The 16,263-nt window shown below is 34.2% G+C and overlaps 1 protein-coding gene across 1 annotated transcript in view; it reads left to right on the forward strand.

The window, feature by feature from the left end:
• Positions 1–16,263, forward strand: part of ANKRD13C (ankyrin repeat domain 13C) — an 80,897-nt gene that overhangs the window by 23,241 nt on the left and 41,393 nt on the right. The window contains exons 2-4 of the mRNA XM_081214314.1: positions 1,645–1,686; positions 10,124–10,228; positions 15,680–15,765. Of these exons, the coding sequence (XP_081070440.1) occupies positions 1,645–1,686; positions 10,124–10,228; positions 15,680–15,765 (233 nt within the window). The remainder of the gene's footprint in view (positions 1–1,644; positions 1,687–10,123; positions 10,229–15,679; positions 15,766–16,263) is intronic.

The raw sequence follows: 16,263 nt of genomic DNA on the forward strand, positions 1-16,263 counted from the left end.
ATGCCATGTTAAGGATAAAATATGGACCACTTCCAGCCTTTTAAGTGGAACTGTAACATGGTCAGGTTTTTGTTTTAAAATTATTATTCCAATACAGAGAGGAGATTGAAATGGGGCAAAACTTGAGGCAGGGAGACTTGAAGGTTGTTGCAGTAGATATTCAGGTAAGGTGATGAGAGCTTAAACTAGAAAAGAGGTGGGAATTAAGAATGATAGTCTGAAGTAAAGGCTTTGGTTTTGGCATAGTGTTGAGCTTTTGTTTCTGGCACCAATTTGTCAACAAGTTTGTTTACTTTTTATGACTGCTTTTTGGTTTTGATAAATTGTCATAGAATGTGAATGCAAACTTATGAAAATAGTTCAATATTTAGAAAAGGTGGAAGACGATCTTATTCTAGACCAATCAAATTGGAAATTTATACTTATACATGTGGATTTCTTTTCTTTTTTTCTGGAGCTGATCAGAAACAAAATAAATGTTTAGAATAACAAGGTACTGTTTTTAGTAAAACAGAAAATGTGTATCTTCTACAGACCCACCTAGGATTTAGCATTTTGAGACAGAAGAAATTGTTTACCTTTGCAAAATACTTTTTTTTTAATTGAAGTATAATTGGCATACAACATTTTATTACTTTCAAGTGTATAACAATGATTTCATGTTTGTATATAGTGAAATGATTACCACAGGAAGTCTGGTTAATATCCATCACCATACATAGTTCAAAATATTTTTTTTCTTGTGATGAGAACTTCTAAGATCTACTCTTAGCAACTTTCTAACATGCAGTATAATAATAGTCATGCTGTATATTACATCCCTATGACATTTTTTTGACTGAAGGTTTGTACCTTTTGATTCTCTTCACCCATTTTTCCTACCCTCCCATTCTCCACCTTTGGCAACCACCAGTTCATTCTCAGTATACATATGTATTTAAAAGATTCCACATGTAAATGAGATAATACAATATTTGTCTTTATCTGACTTATTTCACTTAGCATAATACCGTCAAGGTCCATCTCTGTTGTTACAGATGGCAAGATTTTATTCTTTTTTTTAATGGCTGAATAATATTCCACTGTGTGTGTGTGTGTGTGTGTACACATACACACTGATTTTCTTTATCCATTCATCTGTTGATGGACACTTTGCTTGTTTCCATATGTTGGCTGTTGTAAATAACGCTGCAATGAACATGGGGGTGCATATATTTTTTCCAGTTAGTGTTTTCATTTTCTTTTATTTATTAAAACTTGAGGACTGGGATTGGGTCTTATTGATATTTATGAGCAAGGATGAGTATATATATAGTAAGGTACTTAAATTGTGTGCTGAATGCACAAAGATTGATATAATAGAGAAATTAGCAGCAAAGGAATCTGACATCTGTTTGGAGAAGAAATCCCAAAAGCAAAATGGGTATCTTTTACGGGAGGTGGGGGGAGGAGGAGTAAGATACCTTGTGTTTAGAAAGCATGGCATCCTCTGACCCTCACTTTGCCACATAAGCAGGATCATTTTGTGGTCACATTATTTTTGCTTAAATTTGTCAGTGAAATTTCTGAAGGAGCTGAAACCACCTTAAAATAATTTTTCTGATGTTTCTACACTAATTTAATTTATTTTTGCTTTTGTTTTAGGAAACACTCCTTTACATCTTGCTGTGATGTTAGGAAATAAAGGTTAGTAAATATTTTCTTTTTTTGTTTAACTTCACTCATGTATAGTCAGTTTAAATATTTTAAGATGAGTTTTATGTTTTGAGTTTTAAAAAATTCACCTGATTATTTGATGTGCTAATTGAGTTTAGGATTCAGTATATTAAAAAACACAAATACTTTCTCATTTTTCATAGCACTTTTTTCAAAGAGTTAGTGGGAGTCTTGTGCTAATCTTATGCCTTTTTTTTTTCTTGGTTATTTTATCAAGGAAGTATAATTTCAGGAGACTCTTGTTTCCAAATATTAAGTTTTATTAATTACTGTAATACTTTTAATATTCAAAGAGTTTTATAAGATTCTTTAATATGGACTATTTTATATATCTAAACTCATAAGTCTAGATTTTTTATGGTAGATGATAATAAAAAGTTAGTACTTACCTATTCTCCAAAAAGAAAAAAGGAAAGCAACAACTCATAGACAGGTGATTTAAAAGATCTACTTTTTAAGGCTATTCCTAGATGCAATAAGTCTTAGTTATTTGGATTCCCAATAACCCTGGAAAGTGAGGATTCCAGATAGCTGATTGGCAACCTTTTGAGTGCTAGATTTTTAAATTTTGGATGTGTTTGATAAAAAACTTTGGAAAACGTATACTCTTGAATTTTTAAACAGGTTAATTAATTTTTGTTAACACTTTTCTGATGATCTAGCTGTATCATTATGAACATCTATTGTTATATAGTGTAATGTGGCTGTTACTGTAAACATTTGAATGTATGATGATCTGAAGGATGTTACTAGAACTTGCTTTGTTGAAAAAAATTCTTTTGTTGGTTTGGTTTTAAGTTCTTGTGCTTAGGTAAAGCATATGATTTGTAGGAAATTTAATACTACATAAACTGGGGGCTCAAATCTTTATTTCTTTATTTAGTTATGCTATTTTTTTCTCCTTCTTACAAGGAACAGTCAAGTAACTTTTAAGTAAAGAGAGATTCATTAAGGTGCTGCATATTATAGAAATTCAAGCTATGGGGACTAGCTGTGTCTCAGGAAGAGTAGTAACCAAGACAGTCCGGAAGATCAGCCATCCTTTCTCCCTTCCTCTCTCCCTCTGTCCTTCCTCCCTTCCTTTCTCTCTCTCTCCCTCCCTTCCCTTCTTCTTCTCTCCCTCCCTCCCTCCTTCCCTCCTCCCCCCGCCCCCCCACCGCAACCTTCCTCCTTCCTTCCCTTCGGATATGTATATCTATCCATCTATTTGTCTGTCCAACTATCAATCATCTATCATCTGTCTGTCTCTTATGGTGCATCTGCTGTTCTTTCTTTATATATATATATATATATATATATATATATATATATATATATATATATATATATATATATATTTTCTCCCTTTTCTTGATGGATTTTTCTGTTTAGTGAAATTGACCATGACCCAAAATAACTGTTCTAGGTTCCTAAACCTTCAAGGCTTTCTGATTTCAGTGTTCTCCACCAAGTAGTTCAGTTTCTTAGGTTCCTGAATTTCTGAACAAAAAGTTTGATTGGTCTAGTTCATGTCGAGCCAAGTCACAGTGATGAGTGACTGGCAATCTCATGAATTGACTTTGGGATATATATTTACTCATGTGAAGTTAGCTTTAGCTTGGCTGGCTTTGGGTGAGAGTTGGGAGTAGAAGAGGAAATCAGGAATACAGAGGAAGAATGTTTATCAGGAATATTGGCAGGGCAGACAATGATAGTCATCTTTAGTATAGCTACCTTGGTGAAAAGATACCAGATATAGTTAGCTAAATTTGACCAGTTAAAACTTATGCTTTCTTTCAAAGAACATTCGATCAGAACTTTAGAAAATAACGGGAATGTATTCATTTACAATATGCTAGATGCTTTTTTTAGTGCTTTATGTATGTTTACTCATTTAACACAACAATCATGTGAGGAAGATACTATTATTATTCCTATTTTACAGATGAAAAAGTTAGCTCTGAGAAGTTAAGCAACTTTCCTAGGGTAAAGTAGCAGAGTTTTGACTTGAACTTGGAGTATCTTGTTCCAGAGCCTGGATTCCTAATTATTATGAATTGCCTTGCTCTCTTTTCACTGTGAACCATTCAAAAAAGGAAATGGTCTAAATCAAAGTTAGCTAACATGCATTGTGCTTTCCTCCTGTTTTTGTGGAAAATATAGTTAATTTGATGCCAAGTCTGATTACTCTTCTAAATTTAGCACTTTAATAGTAAATATGGATTTACCAGGATTCGAATATGAAATTAAACATATCTACCATCCTAGGTCTAAGTGTTCTAATTTTCAGTAGAGGTATTGTTAGGTTTCATCATAGGATTGTATCAGCCTATCCAAAATGTGTTTCACAGAATTAGTTTCATTGGATATTGATAAGTTTTTAGAGGAAAATAGTGTTTCCAGGTCAAATTGATCGGAAAATAGTGAGTTAATAAGTTTTAAGCAGTTTTCTTTATTGTGGACCTTCTTAGAACTTTTGATATGCTAATATTCATTGTGACCTTCTGAATTGGAGCCTTCTGTTGGATATAGAGTCATTGTTCCCATAGTTATTTGGTATTTTCTCTTTTTCACAAGTATCTTGAGAAACTAGAGTTCTGTGGAACATATTTTGGGAAACACTTGGTTAGATGATTCAGGATCTGCAAATAATGTCAGTATTTGCTCTTCCTGAGTCTTTTTCATGTAGAGTACGTACAGCCATTAATATAATGATCAATTTATAATTTTCCATTTATATTTTTCCAGTTGAATACTCTTTTTTGCTTTTTTCTTTTTGACCTTTTAATATTTTTGATATTTGGTTGCATAGGAGTGAGATTGAAATATGTAGTGGAAGATAAAACATCGACCTTATACTTAATTCTGTAAAGCAATTTTACATTATACCATTATTGAATCTGTGCCACTTTTATCTTCTCCTTTAGAGATATACTATGCCTTTAGTGACTTCACTGTTGAAGGGCACTTTCTGTTTGTATACTTTTTTGTAAACACAGTAAAAATTCCCAGGGTATTCAGATATTTGTTGACTGAATTAAAGAGAGATACCCTATGACTTGTACACCTTTATTTACATCTGTCACTCATCTTAACCTACTGAATAACCTTATTTTTCACCATGAAGTCTGATTTTTTCTGAATTTCTGAGTCTATTGACCATGTTCGCCATGTTGGCTGGCAAGTTTTTCAACTATGGATTTGAAGTGAAATGGAGAAAAACATTATACTTAAAAGATTTCAGGAATCTTCAGGAGGTGAACTAGAAAACTAACCTTTAATTCTTATCCTTTTGGTTAGACATCACAAAAATTCTTCAAACCAGTTGCTACAACTTTTAATTTATTCTCAGTCTTTTTTGGAACGGCAGTTTTCCATTTTTTTTCTGAAATAAGTCTAGAATTAGTATGATTTTTCACTTTCATAAGGGTCTCTCTGAATATTCTGTTTTGTTCCCAGCTGTCCTATTTATCCCATTCACTCTCTATATTTTGTCACCTGTATAGCTCTGGTATATTTATATGTGATTTCTGTTTCTCATATTTTCATTTTGTTTAGACTCCTCAAGTCATAACTTCTTTGTGGCACATTTGTGCATTTTTAAGCCTTACTGCCTGGTTGTTAACTACCTTTTTTTCTTATTCATTGTTACAGTTGCTGAGAGAGAGCATTTGATTGTTCCAGTTTTTTTTTTTTTTTAATGTATGAGACTAGGTCAGAGATCATGGCATACCTATGATTTTCTGGCTTTTCATTAGTTGCTCATTTCTACATCAGTTGAGTTGTGATGTGAGCGAAAGGCCTGTGGCAAGGTCTGTGGCGTATGAGAAAACGGTTGACATCTTTAACGTATATATAAATCATACCAGTTCTATACCTTAGTTTACGCAATTGGCATATTGCTTTAGATACTGTTGTGCATCTTCCTTCTTAATATTTTTAAACTAAAATTTTTTCTTTAATGATTTTTAGGTTATTAATACATGCTTGATGAAACAATTGAAATAATACAATATAAAGATGTATATAAAAAACATCATCTCTCCTACATTTTTTCTGATGTAATTAACATTAATAGCCTAGTGGGCATCCTTGCACACCTTCCTCCTTGTAATACAGGGGCTTGGTTTGTTTTTACAGAAGTTGAATCACTGCATGTAGTACTTTGCCATGTTTTTCCTTTCACTCAAAAGTTTATCATGAAATACAAAGTCTGTAGATATCTATCCATGTTCATGTTCCCCAACTTCTTTATTTATGCATACAAACACATATTTACATAAAACCCCCTGGTAGGTTTCTTTAGGAGAGTGTCCATTTAATTAATTTATTTATTTTTTCGATTTTTTTCCTTTGGGGGGGAGTATAATTGCCTTACAGTGTTGTGTTAGTTTCTGCTGTGCAACAAAGTGAATCAGCTATACGTATACATATATCCCCATATCTCCTCCCTCTTGAGCCTCCCTCACACCCCGCACCCCCCAACCCCCACCATCCCAACGCTCTAGGTCATCACAGAGCACTGAGCTGAGCTCCCTGTGCTGTACAGCAGCTCCTACTAGCTATCTGTTTTACACATGGTAGTGTATATATGCCAATGCTACTCTCAATTCGTTCCACCCTCCCCTTCCCCCTCTGTGTCCACAAGTCTGTTCTCTACTTCTGCACCTCTTTTCCTGTTCTGCAGATAGGTTCATCAGTACCATTTTTCTAGATTCCATATATATGCGCTAATATACGATATTTGTTTTTCTCTTTCTGACTTACTTCACTCTGTATGACAGACTCTAGGTTTATCCACATTACTACAAATGACCTAATTTCGTTTTTATGGCTGAGTAATATTCCATTGTATATATGTACCACATCTTCTTTATCCATTCATCTGTCGATGGACATTTAGGTTGCTGCCATGTCCTGGCTATTGTAAATAGTGCTGCAGTGGACATTGGGGTGCGTGTGTCTTTTTGAATTATTGTTTTCTCGGGGTATACACCCAGTAGTGGGTTTGCTGGGTCATATGGTAGTTCTATTTTTAGTTTTTTAAGGAACCTCCATACAGTTCTCCATAGTGGCTGTATCAATTTACATTCCCACCAGCAGTGCAAAAGGGTTCGCTTTTCTCCACACCCTCTCCAGCATTTATGGTTTGTAGATTTTTTGATGATGGCCATTCTGACCGGTGTGAGGTGATACCTCATTGTGGTTTTGATTTGCATTTCTCTAATAATTACTGATGTTAATGTTTTCATGTGTTTGTTGGCCATCTGTATGTCTTCTTTGGAGAAATGTCTATTTAGGTCTTCTAGAGGGTCCATTTTATTTATTTATATATTAAAAAAATTATTTTTAGCTGGTCTCTCTATCATCTTCTCTCCTTATTAACCCCCTTCTCCCATTAAACATGGTAACCCGTGTTAACAGCCTGCTAGATATTCTTCCATACTCTTCTCCATGCTTATTATTATATACAAATATGTGTGTATGTATCTAAACACACATTCATATGTGTAGTTTTTATTTATTCCTTTATAAAAACATGTGATCATAATATACTTTTCCATTGAGCAGATATATGATTTAGCAGTGCAGTGTAGACATTTCTTTCAGTCTATTGGGATGACATAAATTCATTCTTTTTTTTTTTTTTGCGGTATGTGGGCCTCTCACTGTTGTGGCCTCTCCCGTTGCGGAGCACAGGCTCTGGACACGCAGGCTCAGTGGCCATGGCTCACGGGCCCAGCCGCTCCGCGGCATGTGGGATCCTCCCAGACCGGGACATGAACCCGTGTCCCCTGCATCGGCAGGTGGACTCTCAACCACTGCGCCACCAGGGAAGCCCTTAAATTCATTCTTGTTTTTAATATTTGTCTTTTTTATTCATTTTTTTCTTTCAATGCTTTATTATGAATAATTTCAGATATACAGAGAAACTGAAATATTATCACTATGAGCATTCAAATACTCTCTACCTAGCTTCAATAACTGTTCACATTTTATCATATTTGCTGTATTTTTCTCTTTATCTTAGTGTTTTATATGTGTATATATATATATATATTTTTTTTTTTTTACTGTTTTTGCTGTAACATTTGCAAACTAGATGTAAGCATCATGACATTTTACCACCAAATACTTCAGCATGCATCTCTAAGAATAAGGACATTGTCTATCATGACCACAATATCATTATCACACCTAAGAAAGATAATAATATTGTTATAATATCTGATATCCAATCCATATTTAAATTTCTCCAGTTGTTCGAAAAATGTCTTTTATAGGTGTTTTATATTGAATCAAGATCTGATTGGGATTCACTCATTACATTTGGTTGTTTGTTTCAGATAATCTAGAAAAGTTTGCCCACCTTTTTTCCCCCTTCCTTTGTACCTTTTTGAAGTGTCTTCCCCAGTTAATTTGTAGAATGTCTCCCATCTTAGTTTTGCCTGATTATTTTCTCATAATGTTATTTAACTTGTTCCTTATACTCTGTTTTTTCTATGAATCAAAAATTAAGTATCGATGCTTGATTAGATTCAGGTTAAACATTTCTGGAAAGAATACTGCAGAGGCATATGAACTTTATATTGTATCACATTAGGAAACATAATTTTAAGTTATCCGACTATTACTGCCACTAAGTTGTTTTTTTTTTTTTTTTTTTTTTTTTTTTGCGGTACCTGTGTCCCCTGCATCGGCAGGCAGACTCTCAACCACTGCGCCACCAGGGAAGCTGTAGCAGACTTTCTTAAACACCTTTGTGAAATTTCTGTATTTATTTTACTTTATTCTAATATAATTTCCTGCTAATGTAGATATTCCTTCTATTACTAGGAATAGTGCTAAAACAGTGTCATTCTTCCTCCACCTCAGCTCACCTGCATTACATTACAACTGTCATAACACCTTTATTTCCTTCAGAGCACTTATCATTATCTTTTTTTATTTATTAGTTTACTTAATTATATTTTAATATTGGAGCTCTCTGATAGCAAGATCTTATCTTTCTTCTCACTACTTATATCCAGGACCTAGTACTTAGAATTGGCATATAATAGGCACTTGGTAAATATTTGCTAAAAGACTGATTGAGTGAATGAATCATTCATTTAGGGAATTTAGGTTGGATAGCCATCCTAAATTTCCCATGAGCCTTGGTTTCAAATGTTTTTCTGCCTGTTAATATGCTTTTTATTTTGAATTAAAAACAAATTTCCTCAATGTATACAAGTGTCTATGCCTTAGACTTTTTTTTTCTTTTGTAGAAAACTTTTATTCATGTTGTCATATATTATGTTCTTATTTTAAGACTTGGTTCAGATTACTAAGTATCCTCAGTGTTAAATGTTGGAAATGCCCCAGCCACTGGAGTTGGGAACAGTAAATACTATATAAACAAAACAATTGAAACCACACAATCCATTGATGAAGTACTATGTACATTAATTTTCCCATTAATAACTGGAAACGTTGAGAGCAATGATTTATACCCACCACCCCTAAACTTATCAGCCAAGATCCAAGAGGCCAGAGATCCCTCGGTGCATCCTAAAATATCCAGTGTTGGGAATTCCCTGGCAGTCCAGTGGTTAGGACTCCATGCTTCCACTGCAGGGGGAGTGGGTTCAATTCCTGATCCCTGGTCCAGGAACTAATACCCTGCATGCCGCAGGACACGGCCCCCCACCCCCCAAAAAAAAGAAGAGGTAAAAGAAAAATCCAGTGGTTTGGGAACTGTGTCCTGAGCATAGATTTTTCTTATATGTAATTATTCTGTCACTTGTGGCACAGTCTTCAGTGTTCCCCTTAAGTTTCAGTGGGTGACTGTGCCAAGTATACCTTAGACTTTGTTTGATTACTAGAAGGACTGTCTGGATTTGTCCTTGTAGTCATAAACAAATTTTTGTCCCTTTTGGGTGTTTTTCTGAAATAAACGAATTATAAAATTTGAAAAATAAGGGTTTGTGGAAACATTAGTGATTCTTTTTGAAAATACTTTTTTTTCCCCTGAAATAAATAATGAGCTTTCCATTTGACCTTGCAGATGTACAAATCCTCTTTTGGGTCTTATTAGATAGTAGAAATTTTTAGGTAAATTACTCTTGAGTTTCTTGGGTTGTCTTTTATAGTATGGAAACATTCTCAAAATACCCTTGGGAACAATTATTAGGGAATATAATAGTTTCTTTGCAGAGAGATCCAATTTATTTTCAGGTAATAGAATAGATACTTCTTGAATCTAAGGATCTGAAATAACCTGGTTTAGATACAGAGGAATTTTAAAAAGTATTTAATTCTCTATAGTATAGTACTTATATCATAGATCTATTATATTAACTTGATTCTTGAATTTTTACATGATTTTTTAATTTAGAGATTCTGAAAATAGCATGATGTTTGATGTTATCACCATTTTATTTTTCAGAATGTGCCCATTTACTTTTGGCTCACAATGCTCCAGTAAAGGTGAAAAATGCTCAGGGATGGAGCCCGCTGGCAGAAGCCATCAGTTATGGAGATAGACAGATGAGTAAGCAATATAAATTACTATTGTTGATACGTTTTCTAAAAATATGAAGGGATGCATTTGAGATATTTGTCATTCAGCATAACTTTCCATACTATGAGAAGTTTGCAGTTACTTATAAACTTATAAATGAATTATTCATGACTTTATATGTATATAATTACCATATATATTATATAAGTGTACATAAGTAAAAATATATATGGACATACAACATTATATTCATTTCAGTAGTACAACATATTGATTACTTGTATGTATTGTGAAATGATCACCACAATAAATCTAGTTAACATCTGTCACCATACATAGTTACAGTACTTCTATTTTTCTTGTGATGAGAACTTTTAAGATATACTCTTTTACAACTTTCAAATATGCAGTACAGTATTGTTAACTATAGTCAACGTGCTGTACGTTGCATCCGCATGACTTATTTCTTTCATAACTAGAAGTTGGTACCTTTTGACTCCTTTAATCTGTTTGTTCCCTGCACCCCATCCCTGACTGTTGGTGGTTCCAGTTCTTATCTATACTGAGACCTAGCTGTCTTTTTGTCTCTCCAGGACTTACTCATAGTTTATACAGATTTTCATTGTGGTATATTTATGTTAGGGTAGTTTTAGGAATTCTATCAGCCTCTGTCTTATTTTTGTAGCACATCAAAAGTTAGTTTGGAGGGAAAGAGCAGTCTATGTTGGTTTGCAGTCTTATCAGGAACAGGCAGTCTTCTTCATTTGGGTCTCAACTTTATATTTCTTTTCCCAACTCGTTAAGTAGATTAACTTCTCTTATATGTTTTCAAAGTGGTCCATTATTTTCCTTTGCAGCACTCAGCACACTTCTAAATAACTGTTCAATGTCTTTTCCCTACGCTGTATCCTGATGGTATAATCTTTGTGAGAACTCAAGTCATGAATATGTTTTTTTATTCATCCTTTCATTTCTGGCTCCTAGAACAAAGAAAATTAAAACTGCAAAGAAAATTTGAGATTAATCAAGAATTAACATGTTTCTGAAAAGTATTATATTAGGATTTTTATTTACTATAACTCTCCTGAGATGTTCAAAACTTTAAAATATTTTTTTCTTTTAAGAAAGTAATAACATTTGTTGTAAAAAATTAGGAAATTATTGAAGAAAAAAAGGAAATAATTTCACCCAGAGAGTTATTATATTTTCTTCTAGTTTCTTTTTCTAGTCATGTTACTTTCCTACTTAAAACCCTTTAAAAATTCTTATTCTTAAGATGAAGACGAAAATCTCTAACTTGGTTTATAAGATCTAGTATGATAATGTCAGTTTTTAATCTCCATCCTTATTTTGTTCTTTCCACATGGTTTCTGTATGTCAGCTCTGCTGGCTTTTCAGTTTCTTATATTCACACATCCTTCCCCTGCTGCCCCAGCTCCTTATAATTCTTCAGATCTCAGTTCGAGTACAAGGAAGCTTTCTCTGCCCGTATACTATGCCAGAATGCTACCTGTCACTTTCATTAGGCAGTAAGCTTCATTTAGAGTAGGGATTGTCTATTTGTCTCTTAAGTACATATCAGGTGCATTGGAAATGTAGTAAGAATGTGCAATTAGCTTTGACATTGAGGAACTCATCTTAGTTGGGGGAGAGAAACCAATGAATATTCTGCAGTATTCTGAAGTATTCGCAAAGTACTAGAGGAAAAAGATGAGGGAGAAAGTAATTTCAGTTTTGGCATGGTGTTTGGTTTATTTAAGCTGAGTCTCAGAGGATTTTAGGAGTTAATAATTTAGGTGGGTAAGGACATTCTAGCCTATGACAGCAGAATATATATAAAGCATGGAAATGTAAAGAACAATGTATATTTCAGTGTGGCTCCCTAAATGAGGCTACATGGCAACCATGGGTGAAGGGGTGAAGTGTAGTTTTGAGAGATGAAGTTTGATGGTAAAGGAGCCACACTGACTGAGATCTGCTTTATGTGCTTTTCAAGGTTTTAATCTCAATCTCCAGTCACTGTAAAACCTCAGAAGACTTTAAAGCAGGAATTGACATTATTAGATAAGCCCGAAGACTGTTTAATTGAGTAGGGAGGCAAGAGATTTTTAGAAAAACAATCTTTAGAACAAATGTGGTAAATTTGACTTAAAGAAGAGACAGTGTGTTTAGAAAAGTAAGGGATAGATTAGAAAGATAAATGAAGGAATCTACAGTGGTTGATTATCTCTTGGATACTGGTAGTAATGGAAGGATTCAGAGTAATTCCAAAGCCTTTATCATGAATTAATGGCTATCTCATTAATTAATTGATATACAGAAAATAGGAAAAAGAACAGTATGGATTTTAATGGATTTGGTGTTAGGTTTGTTGAGTTTGAGTTTTCTGTAGTATATGCAGGTGGAACTGTACAAGTAAGAAGTAGGAGATAATTAGACTGGAGCACAGAAGGAAGTGGAAGGCAGAAGATACACATTTAAGTAATACTTGGAGCAGTAGGGCATAGCTCCAAAAACTTTAGACACAAAAAACTGAAAACTTTATAAGTACTCTATATAGGAGAAGAAAGAAAGAGAAAGTTAAGTTAGTTGTGTTTTTTTGGAGTTCTTCATTTGAGTCTTTGTATGAATTCTGTCTAATATCATCCAAATCCTCTAAAGCTGATTTTACTTTCATTATCAATCACTGTTAATAAGATTCTTACAGTATGGGAGTACAAGTATTGACCCTCCCCCCAAATATGATGGTAATTTTGTCTAATTGTGTTTTTTTATATAAATTTATTTATTTTATTTATTTTTGGCTGCTTTGGGTCTTCGTTGCTGTGGGCAGGCTTTCTCTAGTCACGGTGACCAGGGGCTACTCTTCGTTGTGGTGCACGGGCTTATTATTGCGGTGGCTTCTCTTGTTGCGGAGCACGGGCTCGAGACGCGTGGGTTCAGTAGTTGTGGCACACAGGCTCAGTAGTTGTCGCTCGCGTACTCTAGAGAGCAGGCTCAGTAATTGTGGCGCATGGGCTTAGTTGCTCCGTGGCATGTGGGATCTTCCTGGACCAGGGATCAAACCCGTGTCCCCTGCATTGGCAGGCGGATTCTTTTTTTGTTGTTGTTGCGGTACGCGGGCCTCTCAGTGTTGTGGCCTCTCCCGTTGCGGAGCACAGGCTCCGGATGCGCAGGCTCAGGGGCCATGGCTCAAGGGCCTAGCCGCTCCACGGCATGTGGGGTCTTCCCGGACCGGCGCACGAACCCGTGTCCCTTGCATCGGCAGGCAGACTCTCAACCACTGTGCCACCAGGGAAGTCCCTAATTGTGTTCTGAGTGTTCGTTTCTGCTTCCACAAGGTGACGTTATTTTTAATGTGAAGTCTCATAGAACAGGAATTTCTTTGCATACGTTACTATGCTATATATAGTTGTTGTCACTACGTTTTTAATAATGTTTGGTTATTTTAACATAATTTTCTATTTACTAAATGTCTTCAGTCAATTAAGTATATTTAGTTAATGGAAACTACATGACTTCTGCTTTTCATTGATATCTTTTCTATTTAGGAAATTAATTCTTTTTGTTCTTTATGTCAACAGGGGTCTGTTTGAATTTGAAGGCAAGGTAGATTGAATAGACATTTATTAAAAAAGTATTTGCCTTTATAGTGGAGAACAATTATAAAAAGAATTCTACTACATTTAGGTAATATCACTTTGATATTAAAGTTAAAGTATAATGAACATGCAGGTTAACCAGATTCATATAAATTTGTATCTGTAAAGAACCCTAATGTTTATATAGGTCATTGGTTCTCACACTATTTGGATTTTATAGACCAGAAAAGAATTTTATTTAAGGATTGATGTAGAGTAGCTGACTTTTTCATTTTAGCATATAAGAACTTTAAAAGTACTTTCTTCTGCGATCACAATTTCATTTAAAAAAAAAAAGACACTTTGAAACCAAAAATGAAAGAATAGTCCTTAAATTAAAAAAAAAGTATATAATTTATAAAGAAAAAGAAATCCACCCTGGTACCCAGTTTTTTCATTTGGCTGCATATCACTGGAAACTTGAACAGTTGGCCACTGAAATGTAGACTTGTGTTTGGGAACTGCTGACCGAGATCACAGAGCTAGTGTGTAACTGAAACTAGGTCCCATGTTCCCTGACTTTTAGGTCTCATCCTCTTCTGTCCCAAAAGACCTTTAGTAATTTAAACATTGCTCTTTGATTTTTGGCTTTTAAAAATACATTGGGATTAAAGTTAGACCTGTGGTTAAAAATAAGTGTAGATTGTACTACTACTTCTCATATTCTTCCCTGAGCTTTTCCTAATTTGGCCTTTGTGGACAAAACAAATCTGATTTAATAAGCTTTTATCACTGTCTTCTTTCCACATTATTTTTCCCCCAACCTTATACTCCCCTTATACTTCTGTATTCCATATAAGGCACTAAGTAGTTTATAAGAGTGCGTACTGTAAAATAGTAAAAATAATAGTATTTTTATTTGTTTGTATGTATATATATGTATATGAAAACAGGACCAGGAGGAAATCAGCATGTATTGATGTATACATTTTACCCCCCCCTGTACATTTTTTCATCTTATTTCATTCAAGGCTAATATTTTCCCTTATTTCAATAAATGTTAGGGATTGATTGATTTTGCTAGTTAATTTTAGACCTTTATTCTAATAAACAAAACTTATACTTACCTAATTGCAGGCACAGTAGTAAGCAATTTATATAGAGCCTCTATAGTAACTCCATGTAGCAGATTTCACTTTATTCTTAACTGACATATGAAAAAAAGAAACTGAAGTTTAGGGAAATTAAGTAAATGTTCCATGTTTATACAGCTAGTAAGTAGTAATGCTGTGGTTTGCGCTTAGGCAATTTGTCTAAATCTCCATCTCTTAACTGTTGAGAAGACGCTCTGGGGGGTTTCAGGTTTTATCAGAGTCAAAAGTTCTTTTCACAGATAGAATAGGATTCATTTTAGTATTTTTTATGCTATGTTGGTGGTATGTGAGAGTACAGCCTCAAGTGAAAGAAGAACAGATGCAACTGGTAACAATTGCAGATAATTACATTTTTAGAAAAATAATGTCCAGTGGGATTTTTGAGATCTATCTTTGAGATCATCTTTTAGATCAGTGTTGACAACAGGACACTGCATCATCTTACTGAGATTGGTAATCTTGACTCAGTCAGATAAAGCCTACTGATGATTAAAAACTAGCAAAACTAGTATGAATAAGTTGATGTCGAGGTTATCTGTTTTCAATTTTCCTTGAGGATCATAAGTTTTGCTAAAGGTATTTTCTAACTTATTCACAATATCTATATTATATCTCTGTAATAAGCCAGTGGTGTTTCCTAGCATGGTGAAATAGTTTTTCATAAATTTTTTATTGAGGTGTAATTGGCAATCTAGCATGGTGAAATTTATTTTAAATTAAAAAAATTTTTTAAATTTAAATTTTAGTTACAGCTCTTTTAAGGAAGCTTAAGCAGCAATCCAGGGAAAGTGTTGAAGAAAAACGACCTCGATTATTAAAAGCCCTGAAAGAGGTAGGCTAAATTTCTTTGCTGATTTTGCCCTAAAGGGTAATTGCAAGTGTACTTTTAAGCATTTTAAAAATACAGTTTAATTTCTCACTAATTATTAAGGGTCAAGGAGTGGTAAAAATCGTGCTTCAATTAAGCAATAATGACATTACAAAATACTCTGATTATGATGTGTAATCTTATGGGAAGCATTATTTGCTTTGATCTTAGAAGGCAGATAAAGAATTATTGCTTTCAATAAATTAGGTAAGAGCTCTAAGAAAAAAGGAGGTAAGTCATAATTAATGGCAGTAGTTTTCCTTTGTCCTTTGGATTGAAAGATTTTCTATGAGCTGAAGTGCTACTGCTTTAGGAGCAGTTTGCATTTTCTTTATGTAACAAAACTCTTTTTGTCTGTCCTACTTCATGATGGTAAGAGCTGGGTGTGCTGGCACAGAAAGGGAGAGAGGTTTGTTTTCTGTTGTTTTTTTCCTCTGTATTTTGGATGCGTGAAAGAACTGT

The sequence above is a fragment of the Mesoplodon bidens genome (assembly GCF_964165515.1).
Source record: "Mesoplodon bidens genome assembly, chromosome: 2".
Classification (NCBI taxonomy): domain Eukaryota; kingdom Metazoa; phylum Chordata; class Mammalia; order Artiodactyla; family Ziphiidae; genus Mesoplodon; species Mesoplodon bidens.